The sequence below is a fragment of the Cyclopterus lumpus genome, chromosome 25 (genome assembly GCF_009769545.1).
Source record: "Cyclopterus lumpus isolate fCycLum1 chromosome 25, fCycLum1.pri, whole genome shotgun sequence".
Classification (NCBI taxonomy): Eukaryota; Metazoa; Chordata; class Actinopteri; order Perciformes; family Cyclopteridae; genus Cyclopterus; species Cyclopterus lumpus.
The window spans coordinates 8,874,419-8,892,179 of record NC_046990.1 but is presented as its reverse complement, the minus strand read 5'-3'; the positions used below and the strand labels follow the sequence as shown (position 1 = coordinate 8,892,179).

General features: G+C 44.6%; 2 protein-coding genes across 8 annotated transcripts in view; both read left to right on the top strand.

The window, feature by feature from the left end:
* The window catches only part of usp45 (ubiquitin specific peptidase 45), a 32,370-nt gene extending 23,917 nt beyond the window's left edge, over positions 1 to 8,453 (top strand). The window contains exons 14-20 of one of the 6 annotated variants that reach the window (XM_034528652.1): positions 326 to 968; positions 1,425 to 1,522; positions 1,699 to 1,785; positions 1,920 to 2,064; positions 3,310 to 3,441; positions 5,592 to 5,848; positions 7,347 to 8,453. In XM_034528652.1, coding sequence (XP_034384543.1) covers positions 326 to 968; positions 1,425 to 1,522; positions 1,699 to 1,785; positions 1,920 to 2,064; positions 3,310 to 3,440 — 1,104 coding nt within the window. In that variant the 3' untranslated portion in view covers position 3,441; positions 5,592 to 5,848; positions 7,347 to 8,453. Of the gene's footprint in view, positions 1 to 325; positions 969 to 1,424; positions 1,523 to 1,698; positions 1,786 to 1,919; positions 2,065 to 3,309; positions 6,022 to 7,346 lie in introns of those variants that run through there. The other 5 variants (XM_034528651.1, XM_034528653.1, XM_034528650.1 and 2 more) reach the window with 5 other exon arrangements.
* Positions 8,454 to 9,370: 917 nt separating this feature from the next.
* On the top strand, positions 9,371 to 16,325 carry pnisr (PNN-interacting serine/arginine-rich protein). Of its 2 annotated transcripts, XM_034528731.1 has the most exons (13): positions 9,371 to 9,438; positions 9,942 to 10,047; positions 10,217 to 10,393; positions 10,666 to 10,919; positions 11,299 to 11,464; positions 11,628 to 11,696; positions 12,150 to 12,340; positions 12,478 to 12,618; positions 12,738 to 12,837; positions 13,448 to 13,501; positions 13,907 to 14,101; positions 14,326 to 15,409; positions 15,949 to 16,325. In XM_034528731.1, exons 2-13 carry the CDS (start codon positions 9,960 to 9,962, stop codon positions 15,980 to 15,982), a joined length of 2,553 nt encoding a protein of 850 aa, XP_034384622.1. In that variant the 5' UTR covers positions 9,371 to 9,438; positions 9,942 to 9,959; the 3' UTR covers positions 15,983 to 16,325. The 2 variants fall into 2 exon arrangements, with proteins under 2 accessions (XP_034384622.1, XP_034384623.1); XM_034528732.1 differs by lacking the exon at positions 11,628 to 11,696.
* Positions 16,326 to 17,761: the final 1,436 nt, after the last annotated feature.

The following is a 17,761-nucleotide window of genomic DNA, read 5'->3' as shown; positions in this document are numbered from 1 at the left end:
GTCCATTGGTGGCTGCGTACGATCGATTGTTTGTTTTCGGACTCTTGTGACTTGATTTTTAAATCCAAAAGTCAAAATTTTGATTGAAAAAATAAAAACTTATCATCATTTGCCAAATTCACAACATGCTTTTTATCAAATGAAATACACACGTTCACAGCGGTCAGAATAAAGGAGATCACACACGTAAATATGTTGGGTTTTTTTCCACATTTGAGCAGTGCAAACAATTGGGAATCGAGATCCTTTTTGACCGTGAAATCTTCACGTAAATCTGTCTGAATCCCTGAAAGGGTCTTAACGCGTCTGTTGATCTCTCCCCAAGAAGCCGCAGAGCAGGAGGTCTTCGAGCTCTGTGGAGGAGAAGAGAGCAGGCTGCAGTGCGCTGCGGCCAGAGGAGGAGGGGGTAGCCGCCGGATCAGCTCGAGGCGTCTCCGTCTGCAAGATGGCCGCTGCCGGCAGCCTGTCGGACGGCAGCGAAAGAGACTCGGCCGCTCAGGACAGCAGCAACGACGCCGACAGCGAGGCCTCAGAGAGCGAGTGTTCCCCGCGGCCCTTTTCCTCTAGCCACAGCCACGGGCACATGTCCTCCACCTCCACCTCCACCCTCACCCCGTCCCCCACGCCCGTCTCCGCCACCTCCCCGACGTCCTCCACCGCGAGGCAAAGCGGCGCCGTGGAGCAGCTAGTCACCGGGGTCTCCAAAGTCAACCTCGGGTTCACTTCCGGGGACTGCTCCCCAGAGGAGCCGGGAGAAGCGCAGTCGCGAGACAACCTCCACCATCAACACCACCAGGGGGCCTTCCAGGCGCTGTCCCACAGTTACACACCCAGCTCCAAGGAGTGCTCCATCCAGTCCTGCCTGCACCAGTTCACCTCTGTGGAACTGCTGATGGGCAACAACAAGCTGCTGTGTGAGAGCTGCACTGACCGCAGACAGAAACAGCTGCGCAAGAGCAGCTCGGCCGGTAAGACAAAACATCTGGAAAGACGAAGGGCTTCGAGGATGAGCAACTGCAGTCTTTGATTGTTGGCTGTAATAAGTTTAGAGTTTTATCTCACGTGGTGCAGGGCGACCATGGGCAGCTTGAGTTCTTGCCAGTTACAATAGATTCCAACAATGACCGTGCTCTGGAGGGGGGGGGGAATCAAATCATCCACAGAAACTTCTCAATCCACTCCTGGGGGCGATGTAATTAACTTCTTTGCTCTCTAGCTGTGTGCTCACAATGTTCATAGTACAACGGACCTTGTTGAGTTTGTATTTGCGCACATCAGAGCAAGAGCAAGTTCTAAAATCTTTTAGTATTCGTCTTCACTCAAATTCACGGACTTTGTTAGTTTGAACAAAACAGAATAATGTTTTTTTTTTTTTTTTAACAGCTGGGCCTGACATTCCTGTGTGTTTTGTGTTGTTGGCGTAGACAAGAAGGTGGAGAAGATATACACCAGTGCTAGGAAGCAAATCCTGATCTCCTCGCTGCCTCCTGTCATCACATTGCATCTGAAACGCTTCCATCAGGTGAGTAGCCACGCTCTGCCTGCTCTTTGTTTTATTGTTGCATATAGTCAAACGTTGTATTTGATTCAGTGGTGTGTGTGTGTGTTTCTTTTATATCCCAAACAGGGATGTAATGGGAAGTGTGTTCGGCCTAAATAAATAAATAAAGTGCCGCGGTTCTGTTTTTGTATTTCAAGGCGGGGATGAACTTGCGAAAGGTGAACCGCCATGTTGACTTTCCCCTGATCCTGGATCTGGCTCCGTTCTGTTCGGCATCCTGCAAGGTAAAATATACTCTGTGTACTTCTCTTCTACAGGTTTTTTTTAACTCTCTGATTTACCACTACTTTACTATTATTTCTAGTGGCCTCTAAACATTCTACCTTTTTTTCCTGTTTTTTCTTCTTTTTATGACTAGAACCTGGCAGCTGATGAGCGTGTCCTCTACAGCCTGTATGGGATTGTGGAACATAGTGGCTCAATGCGTGGGGGCCACTACACTGCATATGTAAAAGTGCGCGCTCCCCAAAGGAAAACGGAACAGCACCACAGGAACCTGTCAGGTCAGGGTTTGACTCTCTTGATCTCCTCTAAGACCGTTTACTTATTTTCTGTGTCGCCGCGTTTGTGTGCTGTTCGTCGAGCGGTCAGTATTCCGCAGCTACGGCCTTGCTCCCCGTGACCTTGAAAATGTCCTCCTTCAAAGGGCAGGATGAATAGAGGTCTTTGTGCTCTATAGATCCATGTTGTTTTCTCGTTTTTCTGTTCTTCTTATTGCGGTAGTTCAGAGTAGGTAAAAGCCAACAGTAAGAATTCACATAAGAGATGACATAAAAACCAGCCAGAACATTTTTTTAAAAAGCGATTCCACCACATATTGTGTGAGGGACGACGGACATAAATATTGCGCAAAATCAGATTTTGTTCAGGGGCGATTCAGAGTTGTTCATCTATAATGGACACTTCCAGAAAAGTGCATGCAATAGTGACAGTCCACCTTCTCTCAAACACACACACGTAAATGGACCTGTACTTGTAGTCTTCCGAGCACTCAAAGCGCTTTAACACTCCATGACATCATTCACCCATTCATACACTGATGGGAGGGGCTAAGGTTCCACCTGCACGTCAGGAGTGACTAACATTCACACAAAAAACGTAGGCACCGCTCCGGGAGCAATTTTGGGGTTAGGTGTCTTGTCCAAGGACACATCGACGTGGAGCCGGGGATCGAACCGGCGATCCTCTGATTGATTGAAGGAACGACCCTGCTCTCCACTGAGCCACAGTCGCCCCAAACACGTTTAATTTCCATAATTCACTACATTATTTTATCTAACGAAATATTCTTTCAAAAACAACATTTTCAACGTCTCCCAAATTATTTCAGCTGTCCTGCTCGCAGCGGTTTCACACAAGAGGGGGCAAGCACCCGTTTAACAAGCATTCAAAGCGTCGTTCAAAAACACCTCCGTGGGTAGCTTTTAAAGGTCACAAATGACATTCTGCACCTCGCGGCTCGGCCCGATCCGGTTTGCGATGTGTGGCGGTGGGTAATTCTGAAAAGGATGCGTTGTACCGTGCCAAGTTCAATGCAATTGCCCCACAAACATCCTATGATGTACAGTATATCATTTAGGTTTTTTTTCCCCCATTTATTTATTCGTGGCTTCGCTGCGGCACTTTACAGCAAATGCTTTTGCCCCTGTTGTCTGTGCCCCACAATAATGACACACTGTGTGTGTGTGTGTGTGTGTGTGTGTGTGTGTGTGTTTTTGTTTGTTTGTTTGTTTGTTTGTTTGTTTCAGGTGCGCGGGAAGCCGGAAGCAGCTTCCAGGGCCAGTGGGTGTACATCAGTGATACCACCGTTCAGACGGTACCAGAGTCAAGGGTACTCAACTCTCAGGCATACCTGCTCTTCTACGAGGAACTGCTATAATGTGACTATCAAAAATATTTTTCCCTAGATGTCCGTTTTGCTTTGTAGTGTTGTTGTTTTCTTATGTACATGCCTGTACTACTCCTCATACTGTATCTGTGTGTACGTGGAGGAGGGACGAAAAAGTGAAAAACTTCACTGTACACTCATTTGTCTTACGGGGATGGGAATGAACGTTTTGCATAGAAAAATGATTTGATTTTCCAGTTTTCAAAAAATCCTTCCCCTTGAAAATAATTGGGGGGGGGGAAGAGGTCCGAAAAAAAGCGTGTGACTGAACTTGAGCTGTTCTAATTGTATCGTCTATCTCCGTCACGATCAGGTGCCTGAGATATCAACTGCATGATGGCGTTTTCTACAGGAAATACCAGGAAATAAGCAGGATTATTGCATGCTAAACTGCGCTCAGCACTGACTAGTTGATGTCAAGTGTGTACGTGTGCGCGCGTGTGCACATACACACATGTGTGAGTGGGAGACGGGAGATTGTAGATTCAAGGTGCTGTGTGTATTCTACACAGTTAGTTTCTTTTGGCTCTGATTTGTTCAGATGTGTGCCCTCGATTGAGGAAAGATGAATTCAGACTGGTTTGTGCAGAGAATGGAGCGCGAGGACGAGCAGCAGTATCATTCGTGACGAGAGTTTATGGCAGATACCGGCGTGCATTTGGGGAATCTCGAGCACCAATTATACGGCGCCGCAGGCGTTAAAGGAGCAGTGTGTAGGATTTAGGGGCCATCTATTGGCAGAAAACTAAGAACGGTTGAGTTTTTTCGGTAACGTAGAAGTCCTTCATATCGACAAAAAAAGAGCTGGTCCTCTTCACAGAGTCATTGACTGTATGTGAGAAGCGGACGTAGTCGTCGTGACGTCACCCATCTGCTTGTGGACGGATGTTATGAAAGCCTTGATTTCAGCGTGTTGGCCGTCGCCATCTTGGTTTCTGACAACGAGCGAGCGGAGGTTACAGGAGTGACGTAGAGAAGAGAGAGATTTTTTCCGATTAGACGTTACCTGAAGGCCACCGTAGTTCTCTGACGCGCTTGGAAATTCTTCACGCTTGTACTTTAAATAGCGATTAGGGATTGTCTCTGTCCTTACCCTCTGTATGTATGCTAATGATGATAACCAAGCTATCACGTATTAGTCATTTAATTCGCCGTACTGCTTTAAATTGTTACACATGGCACCTTTTTAAGAACAGCACAACAATTATTCTACAGCCTCTTTTGAAAAGTTTTTTTTTTTTTTTTTTTACATGTGAGACTATCACTTAATTACATTTGCCAAAGACAAGTTTTGCAACCGCAGAAAATCCAAAACACACACACACACACACACGGAGGAGTTTACATCATTCAGTTTATTTAACGTTTGTTCTCTCAAGGTCATCAGTATGGTTCTCGAGTGTCGCACAAAAAAACGCACTCGGATGTTTATCAGACCAACAAAGCACCTTGTCTGCCTTCATTGTGTTCGGCTCTACTGTTGCTGTATAGGCTCACTCACAAACCCATTGAGTTGTTCAACTAAGCGCTGTGACTATCCATCATTCTATCAGTAAGGTTAAACAAAACATAACTTTAACTAACGCCTGACTAGAATAGAAAACTGTAATGTGCATGGGTTTATGTAAAATAATGAATGTATTGCTTATTCTCGAAATGTCCGTCAAATGATCTTTTTCTATGAAAATATTTTAGAAAAAGAAAAGGTTGTTTGCCAAAACGGTAGAAAGAACTTCGGCTGATCTAGCGGGTTTTTTCCTTTCTATTTAATTTTATTTTTTAAACGAGGACAAATTCAGTGCCTGTGCCTCAGGTTTAAGAAACCTGTGCACGGTGAGAGGAAAACTTACGCAGAATAAAATGCAAAGAGGAATATGTGTGAGATAACTATATACAGTATAAGTTACTGTAAGCAAAAAATAATAAAGAGTATATGTAATTGTACATAATAGAAACGATACAAAACCACGGTGCTTCGGGTGTGCAGTTTTTTTTTTTTTTTCTTCCTCAAGACAGATTTTTCTTTCCAGAACGTCCTTTAATGTCATTTATGAAATGATTTAAACATGTGGAATGAGTAAAAACTGCAAACTGTATTAAAAAAAAGAAATAAATCTAATTTATGACCAGAATATTCTACAGGACTCATCTTTCTCTCTGTGCGTGAGCCCCCCTATTGTGCAGCGAGATCACAGGGGAGAAGGGTTTCGCCGTTTCTGCTTTGGAACTCGGATGTCAGCCTGTTTTTCACTCCAAGCGGGATGTCGTCCACCGTCCCTCTCTGGGCTGTCGCTGTGGATCCCGCGGTGCCATAGTCAGCCCGTCTTCACCGGTGATCGGCCCCGACGGGTGCAAAGCAGCGCTGCTTCAGAACATGTCGCAGAGCTGGTGAAGAGGAGGTGGGTGTGGAATCAGGAAAAGGGCAACGTCCAAATACATCGCCCTTGCACACACACACACACACACACACACACACACACACACACACACACACACACACCCCTCCCTCCCTCGTTCCCACACGCTGTGACATCCGAGTCGCGCTGCCGGAACATTGAAACAGGTTGTCAAGCTGCCACCAACAAAAAGAGCAAATCGTTTCTGAAATGCATTTGTCTATTTTTAAAGCGAGGGAGGGAGAGGAGGTGTGTGTGTGTGTGGGTGGGGGGGGGGGGGGGTCTTTTTGGCTCGGGGACATGCTGCTGAAGCATTAGATGTGATTTAATCTCACTTAATGAAAGGCACTCTCCTCCGGCCCCCGGCCCCGGTGTGAGACGAGTGTAAGAAACTAACGGCTGGAATGCTCGTTACTGTCGACCAGCAGTGGAGGTCACGTTTTACTGCTCTCACCATGAAGGCCATCGTCACCGTCTGTCTCAGCAATAGGTTGATCCACAACCCAGTCAACACGTTTTCCTCACGCAAACCACACACACACACACACACACACACACACACACGTCACCGCTACTTATTAACACCAACAGAGCTACATGACGGAGCACTGAGCAACACCTGCAGATGACCCCTTCCGAAGACGGAGCATGTGTTAAATAGATTTCACGTTTTAGGGAAAGGGCAACCGGACATCGGTGCACTCCACTTAACATTTAACACGCGGCCTTTTTGCAGAAATCACACTCATCGATCTGTAATACTGGACTACCGCTAACCGTAGTTTATACATCATTTTTGTTGGCTTTATTTTGCTCTGTTAAACGTTGAAATGTAGCCAACACGCGCTTAGTGTATGCTGCCCTCTACTGATACGGACATATTTAATGACGAGAATAATAATAGTAACCTTGTTTGTAGAGCACGTGTCATACCAGAAATACAGGGCAAAGGGCTTTACATGAAAAGAAAACAGACAAAGAATGAACATTAAAAACTGGGAAAATATCAAATCTTCTGTCTCCAAGTGTCTGTGTTTGTTGAAATGATTTGTTGCTTCAGTTTTTTTCCGTGCAATTCCTTGCTGATTATTTTGTCACCTCCAGATGCACTTTTATTCAAACTAAACCTATATGCAGTGTCATATGTGCAATATAAAAGTGTGCAACGCGCAACTCCTGTAGCGTGTATTAATGTTAAAACAGTTTTCTTTCATTCACAACAAATGTAACTGACAGCCGCAACGATGTGCAACAGCACTAACATTATACTCTGCAGAGGAAATGTCCTGCTGCCTCCGTGTCGTCTTCAGGCAGGACGCAGCGGTAGACGTGTTCTTTTTGCAGCCAATAGAAGAAGCAGCCGCTCTGCCCTTTTGACCTCTGAAAAAAAGCAAAGGACAGTCATCACAGCAGAAGTAGCAGTTAACCGGTGTGAATAGACCTGACGGCTCAGACACGAGTCGGCATGAGTAATAACCCCCCACCTGTTGTGCCGTTGAAGGATTCATCCATGCGGCGGAAACGGCGCGCAGATCTCCGTCGCCGCAACATCGGCGATGACGTCCGTCACCTCCGCTGCAAAGCAGTCGGACCTCTTCCCCGAGGACGTCTCGAGTGTGACCCCGTCTGACCTTCTCCTGGATAAACAGGTTCCGTGTCTCCTGATGGAGCATGGCGCTCGGAGCAGTGGAGACCCGGTCCTCGACGGCTTTTTCGTGACCCCCCCTAGCAGCCATTTTGCTGAGCTGGAAGGCTTGTTGAAGGAGGTGTTTGGAGGAGGCAACCGGAAGCCCTGCAGGACTTTGGAAACCACCTCCATCACCACCTCCGAGCAGTTTGGAGCTGGGCGGCTCCCGCTGCTGCTCTTTCAGGCTCCTGGCATACGTATGAGTCTGGATGATGATTTGGGGATGTCTGCAGGTTACAGATATTCAATGTTTTTTTTAAATTTTTTTAAACACCAGTGTACTCAAACTCTCTGAATAAATTTGCGTCAAAATATGACTCACTGAAACTGGCCTTCTGGCTTCAAACTCAACGTCCCTCATCTTTATGCGGTTCACCTCAAACACATAAAACAAGGTGTGAGACAGATCATTCACAGAATACGTCAAGCGTCACGTTAAAAAGTCGATTTCCGAGCTGCTGTGTTCAGGATCGTGGACTTACCAGCTGGAGAAGAGGCCCGGCGTCAGTTTCATCGAAGTCCTCCAGTCCAACATCCCCAGGGCCTTCAAACGGAGAGGAAACGGGCGTCATCTTTACCATTCCATGAGCAGAGATAATGTAAATGTGCGTATTTTATATCGATGGACCTGACCTGAGCCTCATAAGAGCCGACGTGCCAACAGATCTGCAGAGCTCGCTCGTATGTGGGTTCGTCAAGCAGCATGCTGCACTCGAACACACTTGATCCTCCTGATGCAAGTGGAGAGCGTTCTGGTCGACGAGTGGGTGAACTTACAGAGAGGGTCTGATAATGGAGTCGCTGCGATCAATAGATTCTGGAACCCAAACCTATTTGGGTCAATGGTCAGTTGATTCATAACTCATAACAACACTTTGGACGAACACTGTGTAAATCACCTTTTGAATTCATTACAAGGTTATTTAAATAAAATGTAATTCAATGTTATTAAGCTTCTTTTTCTTTCTTTTTTTTACTCATGTTGTAGACCAGATGGAATAAAATGCACATTTCAACTGAAAATCATGTTACTGCTAAGTGGCCGTATGGTACTGCGACCTACTCCAAATTACTGTAACAAGAGACCTGGTACAAATGTCTTGCTTCAGCTGAAACTCAACATATGATAGTTTGCATATCACAGCGTGATGAAACTTGATCAAGGCAAGGCTTTGTCAATATCTGCTATTGTCTGGGTTCCTTAAAAAGTGGCATATCAATAAAACTATTCTTGTTAGCTCTTATATACAGGACAGGAAAGCGTGGGTCTGTGTTTTTTGTAGAAAGACCCAAATCCACAACATTGAATTTGAGTTTTTATTGATTATATTAAATATGTATAGGCAGACACTAATTGACTTTTTACAACAGTTTTACATTTTGTTCAGCATCATTGTGCTCATTATCATCCACCTCATCAGCATCTGAATGTCTCGCGGTCCCTATGCTGCCTTCACGTGCTCCTCGAAAACTCCTACTTCGAAATTAAGAAGTCATAGTGTAAAGTTAAATTCGTCGGAGCACTACATGTGTGCAGCTAAGTAATTCACCACCAAAGTCTGCCTAAAAAAACCCAAGACGAGTTACATTGTAGCAACAGTCACATTACTTGTAGGGTATTGGTTGATTAATGTGGTTATTTAGTTGTTATCTAGTTGTTTTGCCTAAACCTGCCCTAGAATTCACTTTTTTATTTGATATGTTTCGTGTGTTGGAGTTGACGTTTTAAAAACGCCTAAGTGTAAAACAAAAAAAACGACCCAATTTTGGAAAAAGAAAAGAGTAAATGGTAAATAATATAATTTCCCGACCGCCTCTGAAGGCAGCAGTACTTCCTCCGAGTAGTCCGCTGAAGCAGCCATTTTGATTCAGAACCGCAGAGCTGGAGAGAACCCGTCTGGAAAAGGTGGGGACGATGTTACTCAAAGCACAGCGCTGATATAAGTTAATTTCCCACTTTCCCCAACAGCGTAGATTTAAACGTAAATGTTAACGCACATGTGTTCATCCGGTAAGATAACCTAAATGGTGCAACTATCTTTCAGCTTTATTTTTAATTTTTTTTAGCTTAGCTCACGTTAGCTTGAGCTAGCTTCCTTAGCTCACAATTGCATGACAACAGGCAGCTTACGAGGTTGAGATTTCACCGGCCCGAAGTGTATTTCCGTATTATGCGTCAGCAATGACACGGTATGTTTCCCCCACACCACATAACGTTAGTGTTGGCTTCCACCATTAACGGGGGGGAATGGTTTCCAGCTAACGAATCGCTAAATACAGCTCCCCGGTCAGCTAGATGAAGCTAACGGTCGCTCTTTTCTGGCCAAGTGTAATGTTGCAGCCCTCTTCATGTAAAAACAGATGATGCTGACGCTGCAAATCTAACTCTAGCTGGCCTTGATATTTCAGTTGTAAATCCAGAGAGTGATGTGGGACCAGGGAGGACAGCCCTGGCCGCAGTGGCCTCTGAGCCAGCAGCAATGGATGCAGTCTTTCCAGCACCAGCAAGATCCAGGTTTGTGGATGATGTGCATGCAACTATGAAAGCGTTTTTTTTTTTTTCTCCAAAAGAAGTGTGCATCTTTGCACATCTAGCCACTGCTCAAACGGACGAGATCGCTCCGGTTTCACGAGACCTCTAAACAACTTCTGCATGGGTGTTTGTTTTTCCTCGCTGTGTGCAGGTCAAGTGGACTGGGCTGCCCTGGCACAAGCGTGGATTGCCCAAAAAGAGTCGACAGGGCCAGAGCCGCAAAACATTCAGCCCAATGGCCAAGACATCCCAGGCCTTGAATCAGTTGGACCAGGCAACCATGGCGCCTTCCAGGGTGACCCAGCATTTGGCCGAATGTGGCAGCCAGGTAGAATTTTAATGCCTTCAAGTTTCACTAATTTATTTTTTTTCTTTTCTTTTTCTGAACTGTTCTTTTTCTCCTGTTTGGGAAATCGTGCAGGAAAAAGTCAGTACATTCAGTCGTGGCTTACTATCATTTATTAGACTAAAGATAATTTGTGATCTCTCATGATCACTTGGATAGACTGCTGGAAACCAAGTACCTTTGAGTACATTTTGGGAAGAATAAACATTGAGCATTGCTTTGTTTCTGTTTATTAATTTTGTTGTCAAACGCAGAATGGGGAATGCATGGCCAGCCGCCGCCTCCTCCTCCTCCTCCACCACCACCACCCCCTGAACAGGCCTGGATCCCTCCAGGGTCAGGACCAATGGATGTGGTGAACCCCAGCGAGGACAGCAACAGCCAGGACAGCGTGGAGTTCAACTCTGAAGCCCACCACGGGGTTTACCCCCAGAACAGCCATGGGTATGGGGCACAGCCCGACAGCTACGCCATGGCCCCCATGGCCATGAACCAGTTTGATTATCAGGTATGCAGATGCTACAGTAGAAATTGTTGACGCGTTTGGGTTTTAGTGTGACAACCAAGTAACTCGAGAAGGAGCAATCCATAGAAACTGTGCCGGGTCCCAGCATCTAGGTGTATCAGTCATTGCTGTCTTGATGCGCTGCAGAGGAAAGTGTTTTGGATTGTTGAGGTTCCAGCATGGTTTGGTTGTATTTATTAGCTGATAAATCTTTTTTTAAACCAAACAGACATTCTAGCCCAATCAGGAGTGATGGATGGATGTCAGCTAACTAAATCTGGGGAAAGACAACGACAACCCGACACTCAGAGCGTGTCACTTGGTGGCAGTTAACTGTACTTTGAACTAGCTTTAATTTTCAATTTGTGCTGTCTCTCCACAGCATGGAGCCGCCTCATCCTTTGCACCCACACCCACGAGCTTCCACTCCCCATACTGGCAGGGTCCTCCACAAAACAGACGAGACAACAGGCCACCCGGCTTTAGAGACCGTCCCAGATCTCCTATCCAGCAGCTTCCTGTCAAACAGGAGGCCTCAGCACTGCTAGGTGAGTGTGTTTTCACTCAACTGCCATCATGTTAAGGATTTTGATTTTGAGGGTGTTCGAATGCATTGCGTCATTTGAAAATCCCAATATAAGTTTTGAATGTTAAAAAATTACATTTGGTACAGCCCTAAGTAAAATACAACGCAGCTTTTTTCTTTTTTAGGCGCGTGCGGTGTGTCATTTGAGTGGAGCGGCTTTGAGCAGGGGAGCGAAGGGGAAAAACGCTTAGAGGGTAGGAGCAGAAATTCTCATGGCTCCATACAGGCCGTGTGGAATTTAACTCGCTGTACCCAAGCTGTGCTGCTGGCCCTGCATCTTGCCAAGCACCCGATTAGGCTATTTGATATGCTATTAATTAATTGAGTTATTTATTTTGTATATTTCGTACGTTATTTCATTTATCTGCTGGCAGGACAAAACAAACAATTTATTGCACCCTTGAACTTTAGGAAATCTGGTGTTTACTTTTTATTAACATGTTGTAATCCAAATTATTAATTCAAGATTTAACAGTGTTCAGCTCATTGTAGCCTGATTAACACACATCACAGTTTAGCTCAGGATACTGTCAGCATGGTAAATGTTAATTTCCAAGTCGTTGTAAACAAGTGTATAGAGACTCAAAATGGGTTAATGTATCTTAATGTATAACAACTTATTTTGACCGTTTTTATTTCAACCGTAGATGCAGTAAAAAGGCGCACGCTACCTGCATGGATTCGAGAGGGCCTCGAAAAGATGGACAGAGAGAAGCAGAAGAAGCTGGAGCGAGAGCGAATGGAGAAGGAGCGTTCGAAAATGGCAAAAGACGATCACAAAGTGCACGAGGCAGAAGAGGAAGGTGACGGGCCACGTGTTCCCCGCAAGAGCAAATTTGTAAGTTGCACATTCCTGGCCTTGACAGTGAAGGGGGTTCAAGCTTTCTGCGTTGCATTGGTGATGTAAGACTTTCAGTTTTCTCTTGACACCTGTTTGTTAAATTAAATATCTGTCCTTGCTCCTGTATGCATCAGGACAGTGATGATGAGGCGAATGACGACCATGACGACGAAGAAAAGGTCTCCATCAAGAAAGAGTTTTCTGGCCGGAGCCCATCGCCTCCTGCAGACGACAGTGAGCCTGAAATGACGGAGGAGGAAAAGGAGTTCCAGCTGGTCAGTTTGATCATTCAGATGATGCTTTTCTGCATGTAGACGGTTGTAGTTGAACGGACTGTTTTTCAAGAGGATATATTGGAAATAATAAATATTATGTCCCCGCCCTGGTCGTTTAGATGATCATCACAAAAACACTTCTGACAGAGATCCTGCTGGAGGTCACCAATGAAGAGATCCAGCATGTGGCCAAAGAGACTCACCGCAAAGCCACTCGAGGTCTGCTCTTGATTTTTCCAGAGAATGCATCATCTATGCTTGTCACCAAGACGTATTTAAATCTGAAGAGAATCCATCATGTGCATAATCTATTTAAAATATAACTCAAAGATGCCCTTTTTAAACTAGCGAGATTGAGTGACATACATGGTAGTATGTCTCATAAGCATTTTCAACCATTCTCTGCTAATGCATCAGAAGGAGAGAGCAAAGCAATGCTTTCCACAAACAGTATTTGGAAACCTGGTGTTCTGGTACACGGTATTGAAGGTCCTGCTGAAAAACTATGATGAGTGAATTAAGTCTCAGCATTGAATCTGACCAGCATCCAACTTTTTAGATGCAATGGACTTCCTCCATTGAAGTGACTGTGCATTAGTACAGATTGGTCCTTTCCCTCCTGTGCGGCTGTTTGACTTGGATTGTGTGACAGAATTTTGTTTGTTAACCCTCTCTCTTTTCTCCAATTTTATTTCTTTTTTCTTTTCACCAAAGGCAGCTCTTGTGAATAGTGCTTTATCTGTGACCCCCTTCTCTAGCCACTCTTGCCTATGAGAAAATGGCAGTATGTGTTTTAACATGTTGTTCCTGTTGTTGATGTGAATCAAAGCTCCTGCAAAACAGCTGGCACAGTCAAGTGCACTGGCTTCTCTGACTGGTCTCAGTGAGTATCCCCTTTTCTGTCACCGGGAGGGGAGGGAGGGGGAATATTGACATTTTTAGTTAATGGCGGGGTGTTAGCAGGAACATAGGAAAAGCTGTTGGCACAAGCCATAACACCCAAATCCGATTCCTAATTTATAAGATTCATCTTTTTAGAAGTGGACTCTTAGTGATGGATTTGGGTTTAGTCTTGCACTTTGATGATAGAAGCATGCTCTTGAAAACAAGGATTTTCTAGTAGTTCTTTTAAGGGCTATATGTATTAGTTTTTAAAGGGGTTATCAGTGTGAAATCTTTCACTGGGGCTTTGGTTTGGGATTGAGGGTTTTCAAAAGTGAACCCTGATTGTGAGAGTATATCTTTGTCCTGGCCAACACTCAACAACCCGGGGGTTCTGTTGTGGCAGGTGGGCTTGGTGACTATGGTTCCGATGAGAGCGAGGATGAGGACGAACGCAGCGTCCGAGGGTCTGAATCCTCCGACACAGACGAGGAAGAGTTGCACCACCGCATCCGAGAGAAGCAGGACGCCTTCCGTCGCAAAGAGAGGGAGATGCAGCAGCTGCAAGAAAAACAAGCACAGGAGGCTCTGCTTGCACGTGGTAAGACGTGATGTTCATGTCTTTATAATTACATCTGGACTTCAGTTGTTAACTTATCTGTGGAAATGCACAAAGTGTCACCAGGATTTAAAACATCAAATGTAGTGCTGACTTGATCTCATCTTGAACATCACTCAAGATTAAAACTTTAATTGGTGTGAACGTTGTTGCTTTGAAAGTTTGAAGCTTTCCTGTTTATTTTTTATCTTTGTTTGTTTCTACAGAAGAGATGGCGAAGGAGAGATTGAGCAGAGAAAAGGGGGATTATGATGAGGGCCAGCCAGAGAATCCACACAAACAGGAAGTAAAGGAGAGGGAGGCGGAGCCCTTGGTAGAGAGGCGTAGGTCCCGTAGTGAGAAGGAAGGTAGCGAGAGCAAGCACTCGGGCAGAGGGAAGGAGCGTTCAGGGCGGGGCGGCAGCAATTCCCCAGCCAACGGTCACAGCAGCAGCTCCCGCTCCACATCCAGCCACAGCAGCCGTCGTTCTTCCTCCTCCTCGTCTTCTTCTTCTTCTGCGTCTTCCCGCAGTTCATCACGATCCTCCTCCCCACAAAGGAAAAGGAGGCGTAGCCGCTCCTCCTCCCACAAGGCTCGTAAGCGCAGCCGCAGCCACAGCTCCCACAGGCATCGCAGTGATCGTAGTGAGAAGGTCAGGGACCGGAGGAGGAGCAGCGCTGAGAGATCAGGGCGCCACAAGAAAGAACGTAGTGATTCCAGGGAGCGCCGGAGCCGCAGGAGTAGATCCAGATCCAGAGAGCGAGATAGGGCCAGAGCCAGGGCCAGAGAAAGCCGCAGCCGAGAAAGGGAGAAGGAGAAGGAAAGGAAAAGGAGCCGGGATGGCCGAGATAGCAGTCGTAGTCGTAGCAGCAAACACAAGCAGAAGGCCTCCAGCAAAGACCGAGAGAGGGGGAGGGAAAGGGAAAGGAGTCATAGCCATGAGAAAGACAAGAAAAAGAGGGAGAAAGAGTCCGATAAAAAGAGAGAAAAGCCAAAGGCCAAGGAGAAGGATAAAGGAAGCTCTGTAGTTACCGAGGAGAATGGCAAATCGAAGAAAAGAAAAGAGAGTGACTCATGCATGGACTCTCAGAGTGACAAGCACTCTCGGCAGGATAGCAAATCCAGCAAAAAGGGCTCCGCCAAAGCTAGCAAGAAGCGCTCCGACTCTGACTCAAGTAGATCCCCTACCCCGGAAGTTAGCAAGGAAAAGAAATCCAAAAAATCCAAACGTAGTCGCTCAAGGTCGACGGAAAAATATCACAAGTCTGGTAAGAAGGCAAGCCGCAAACACAAGTCTAAGTCGCGATCAAGGTAGTATTCGTTTTTTTCCCTTTCTTTCCTACTGTATGTTTTCATTGTATGTCTCATTGTGATTTTGCTGGAATCCGTTGTAATCTGCAATAACTTTAAAAAAGGCAAACTATGAAAATGTACTGTCAACCGCAGTCACTTCTGCTTAACTGTGTACGGTAAAGTTTGATGCAATAAAAGGTTGTAATGCTTCATGATGGTCTTATCTATCAAATGCAAAATGCCATTTCTGAATTTCTAACATTAGCGACATGAATTCTCAACATCCCCTTATTCCCCCCCCACCCCCTCCCCTGTTGTCTTAGTAGAGTCTGTTTAGAAAATGTGTCCTCCTGCCCACAAAGAAAAGAAACCCTTACACTGTGCACAGCTTCTCTAGAGTCTGCAGAACACTTGTTTTCATGGATATTATGTACAGTTTCTTTTGGTACTGTGGGAGTATGTCTGGTGGGAGGGAGGGTGTTTGTGCATGTTTTGTGTCTTGAGTGGGTACATGTGATTGGTGCAGTATTAATGTTGTGTCAACGCCTCTCTTTCAGGTCAACGTCCCCCTCCCGTCGTAGCAGACGCTGAGGAGCACAGTTAACCTCCTGACCTGTGCACTTTACCATTTTAAATTCCATGAGTTGAACAGGCTTGTCTCATTATAGAGGCAGTTGTGTAGGTGAACCCCCCTCGTACATCTTTCATCTTTGTAAATATGTTGTTATTTTTAAAGTGTGACTGAAGAACAAGACTTTTTGACTGGTAGGAGTTTTCACTTGTATCATTATGCAAAGAGTTATGCCCATGTGGACACAAAAAAAAATAATTAAAAAACTCAAGTTGTACCATTTTAAACCATAATAGAATTAACTTTTTTTTTTTCCCCTCCAAAAATTATTGTAAGATGTCCAATAAAACTGTTTGTTCATTGTCTTGCCTCCCCGTCTCTTTTTTTGTTAATGCTGCATACAACTGCAAACAGGATTTTTAACACAAGTTACATTTGTAAGTCAACACTAAATCACACAGGCCTGAGAGCGGTACCCTGTGGGTGTATAATTGTTCATATTTAAGCTGGCTCAGCACTACGTGGTTAGAAATAAAATACTCACGGTCAGAAGGACAGAACATGTCATCCTACTTACATTTTTGCTAAAATGAAGTGCTGCAATGTGGATTTGGCATTAATACAGCTTGAAACAGTGTAGTTCCTCATTAGAAGATGAAACAATATGATTAAGGATGTTGAGAATTGTCAAAGAATGCTTATAAACCTCGGATGGCCAACTTAATAAAAAATTTAAATTCTGAAAGCTGGATGAGCATTAATGATTGTAATGCCCTGACCATGACCATATACCTTGAAGTAGTCAGGAATATATTACAAGAGTAAATTGCTTTATGCAACATTTCCTACAGTCGGGCACGTGCACAGATAGACCCCTAGTGGTGCTCAAGAACCTGCCCTTTTGCCCTGGATGAGAAAAGTGTCCCTTCTGCTGGAGCCCAATGTGTTCTTCATTCATCAGTATTTAACATATAGTTATCTGAACTGTAATACTTATTATTTAATTTTCATCAATAATGAATGGTGAAGAAGCAGTCTCCATTGTACTTAAATATATAATAATAATATAATTATATTATATTATTTATATATTATATATATAATTATATATATTATAATTATATATTTTGTCTCCCATGGCAAACAGCTCTCTCTCGCTCGCGCTCTCGCCCTCTATAGATATATAGATATATATTAGATTAGATTAGATTCAACTTTATTGTCATTGCACATGTACTAGTACAGAGCAACGAAATGCAGTTTGGCATCTAACCAGAAGTGCAACAGAGAGTATAACGATATATACAGATTATAAAATACAAATACAGATGAAATTAACATTAAATAGTGCAGAATATAAACGGAGACTACTATAAATGGAAACTATCTACGGTTGCTGCTCACATTTAAAATGCTTCTCCTCACCTACAAAGCCTTGATTGGTGATGCACCATCATATCTTAATGAGCTTGTAGTACCATATTGCCCCACTAGAGAGCTGCGCTCACTAAAATGCGGGGCTACTTGTGGTTTCTACAGTCCTAAAAATTAGGATGGGAGCAAGAGCCTTCAGTTATCAAGCTCCTCTTTTATGGAACCAGCTTCCACTTTCAGTCCGGGGGCAGACACAGTCACCTCATTTAAGAATAGACTTAAGACTTTCCTCTTTAATAGTGCTTATAGTTAGGGCTGAATCAGGTTTGCCCTGGTCCAGCCCCTTGATATGCTGCTATAGGCTTATAGGCTGCTGGGGGATGTTTTAGGATACACTGAGCACCTATCTCATCTTCTCTCTCTAC

Coding starts and splice junctions, on each gene's coding strand:
- pnisr (XM_034528731.1), top strand. CDS start 9,960: ATGTGGGACCAGGGAGGACAGCCCTGGCCGCAGTGGCCTCTGAGCCAG. Junction 10,048..10,216: donor CCAGCACCAGCAAGATCCAG/GTTTGTGGATGA, acceptor CGCTGTGTGCAG/GTCAAGTGGACTGGGCTGCC. Junction 10,920..11,298: donor TGAACCAGTTTGATTATCAG/GTATGCAGATGC, acceptor GTCTCTCCACAG/CATGGAGCCGCCTCATCCTT.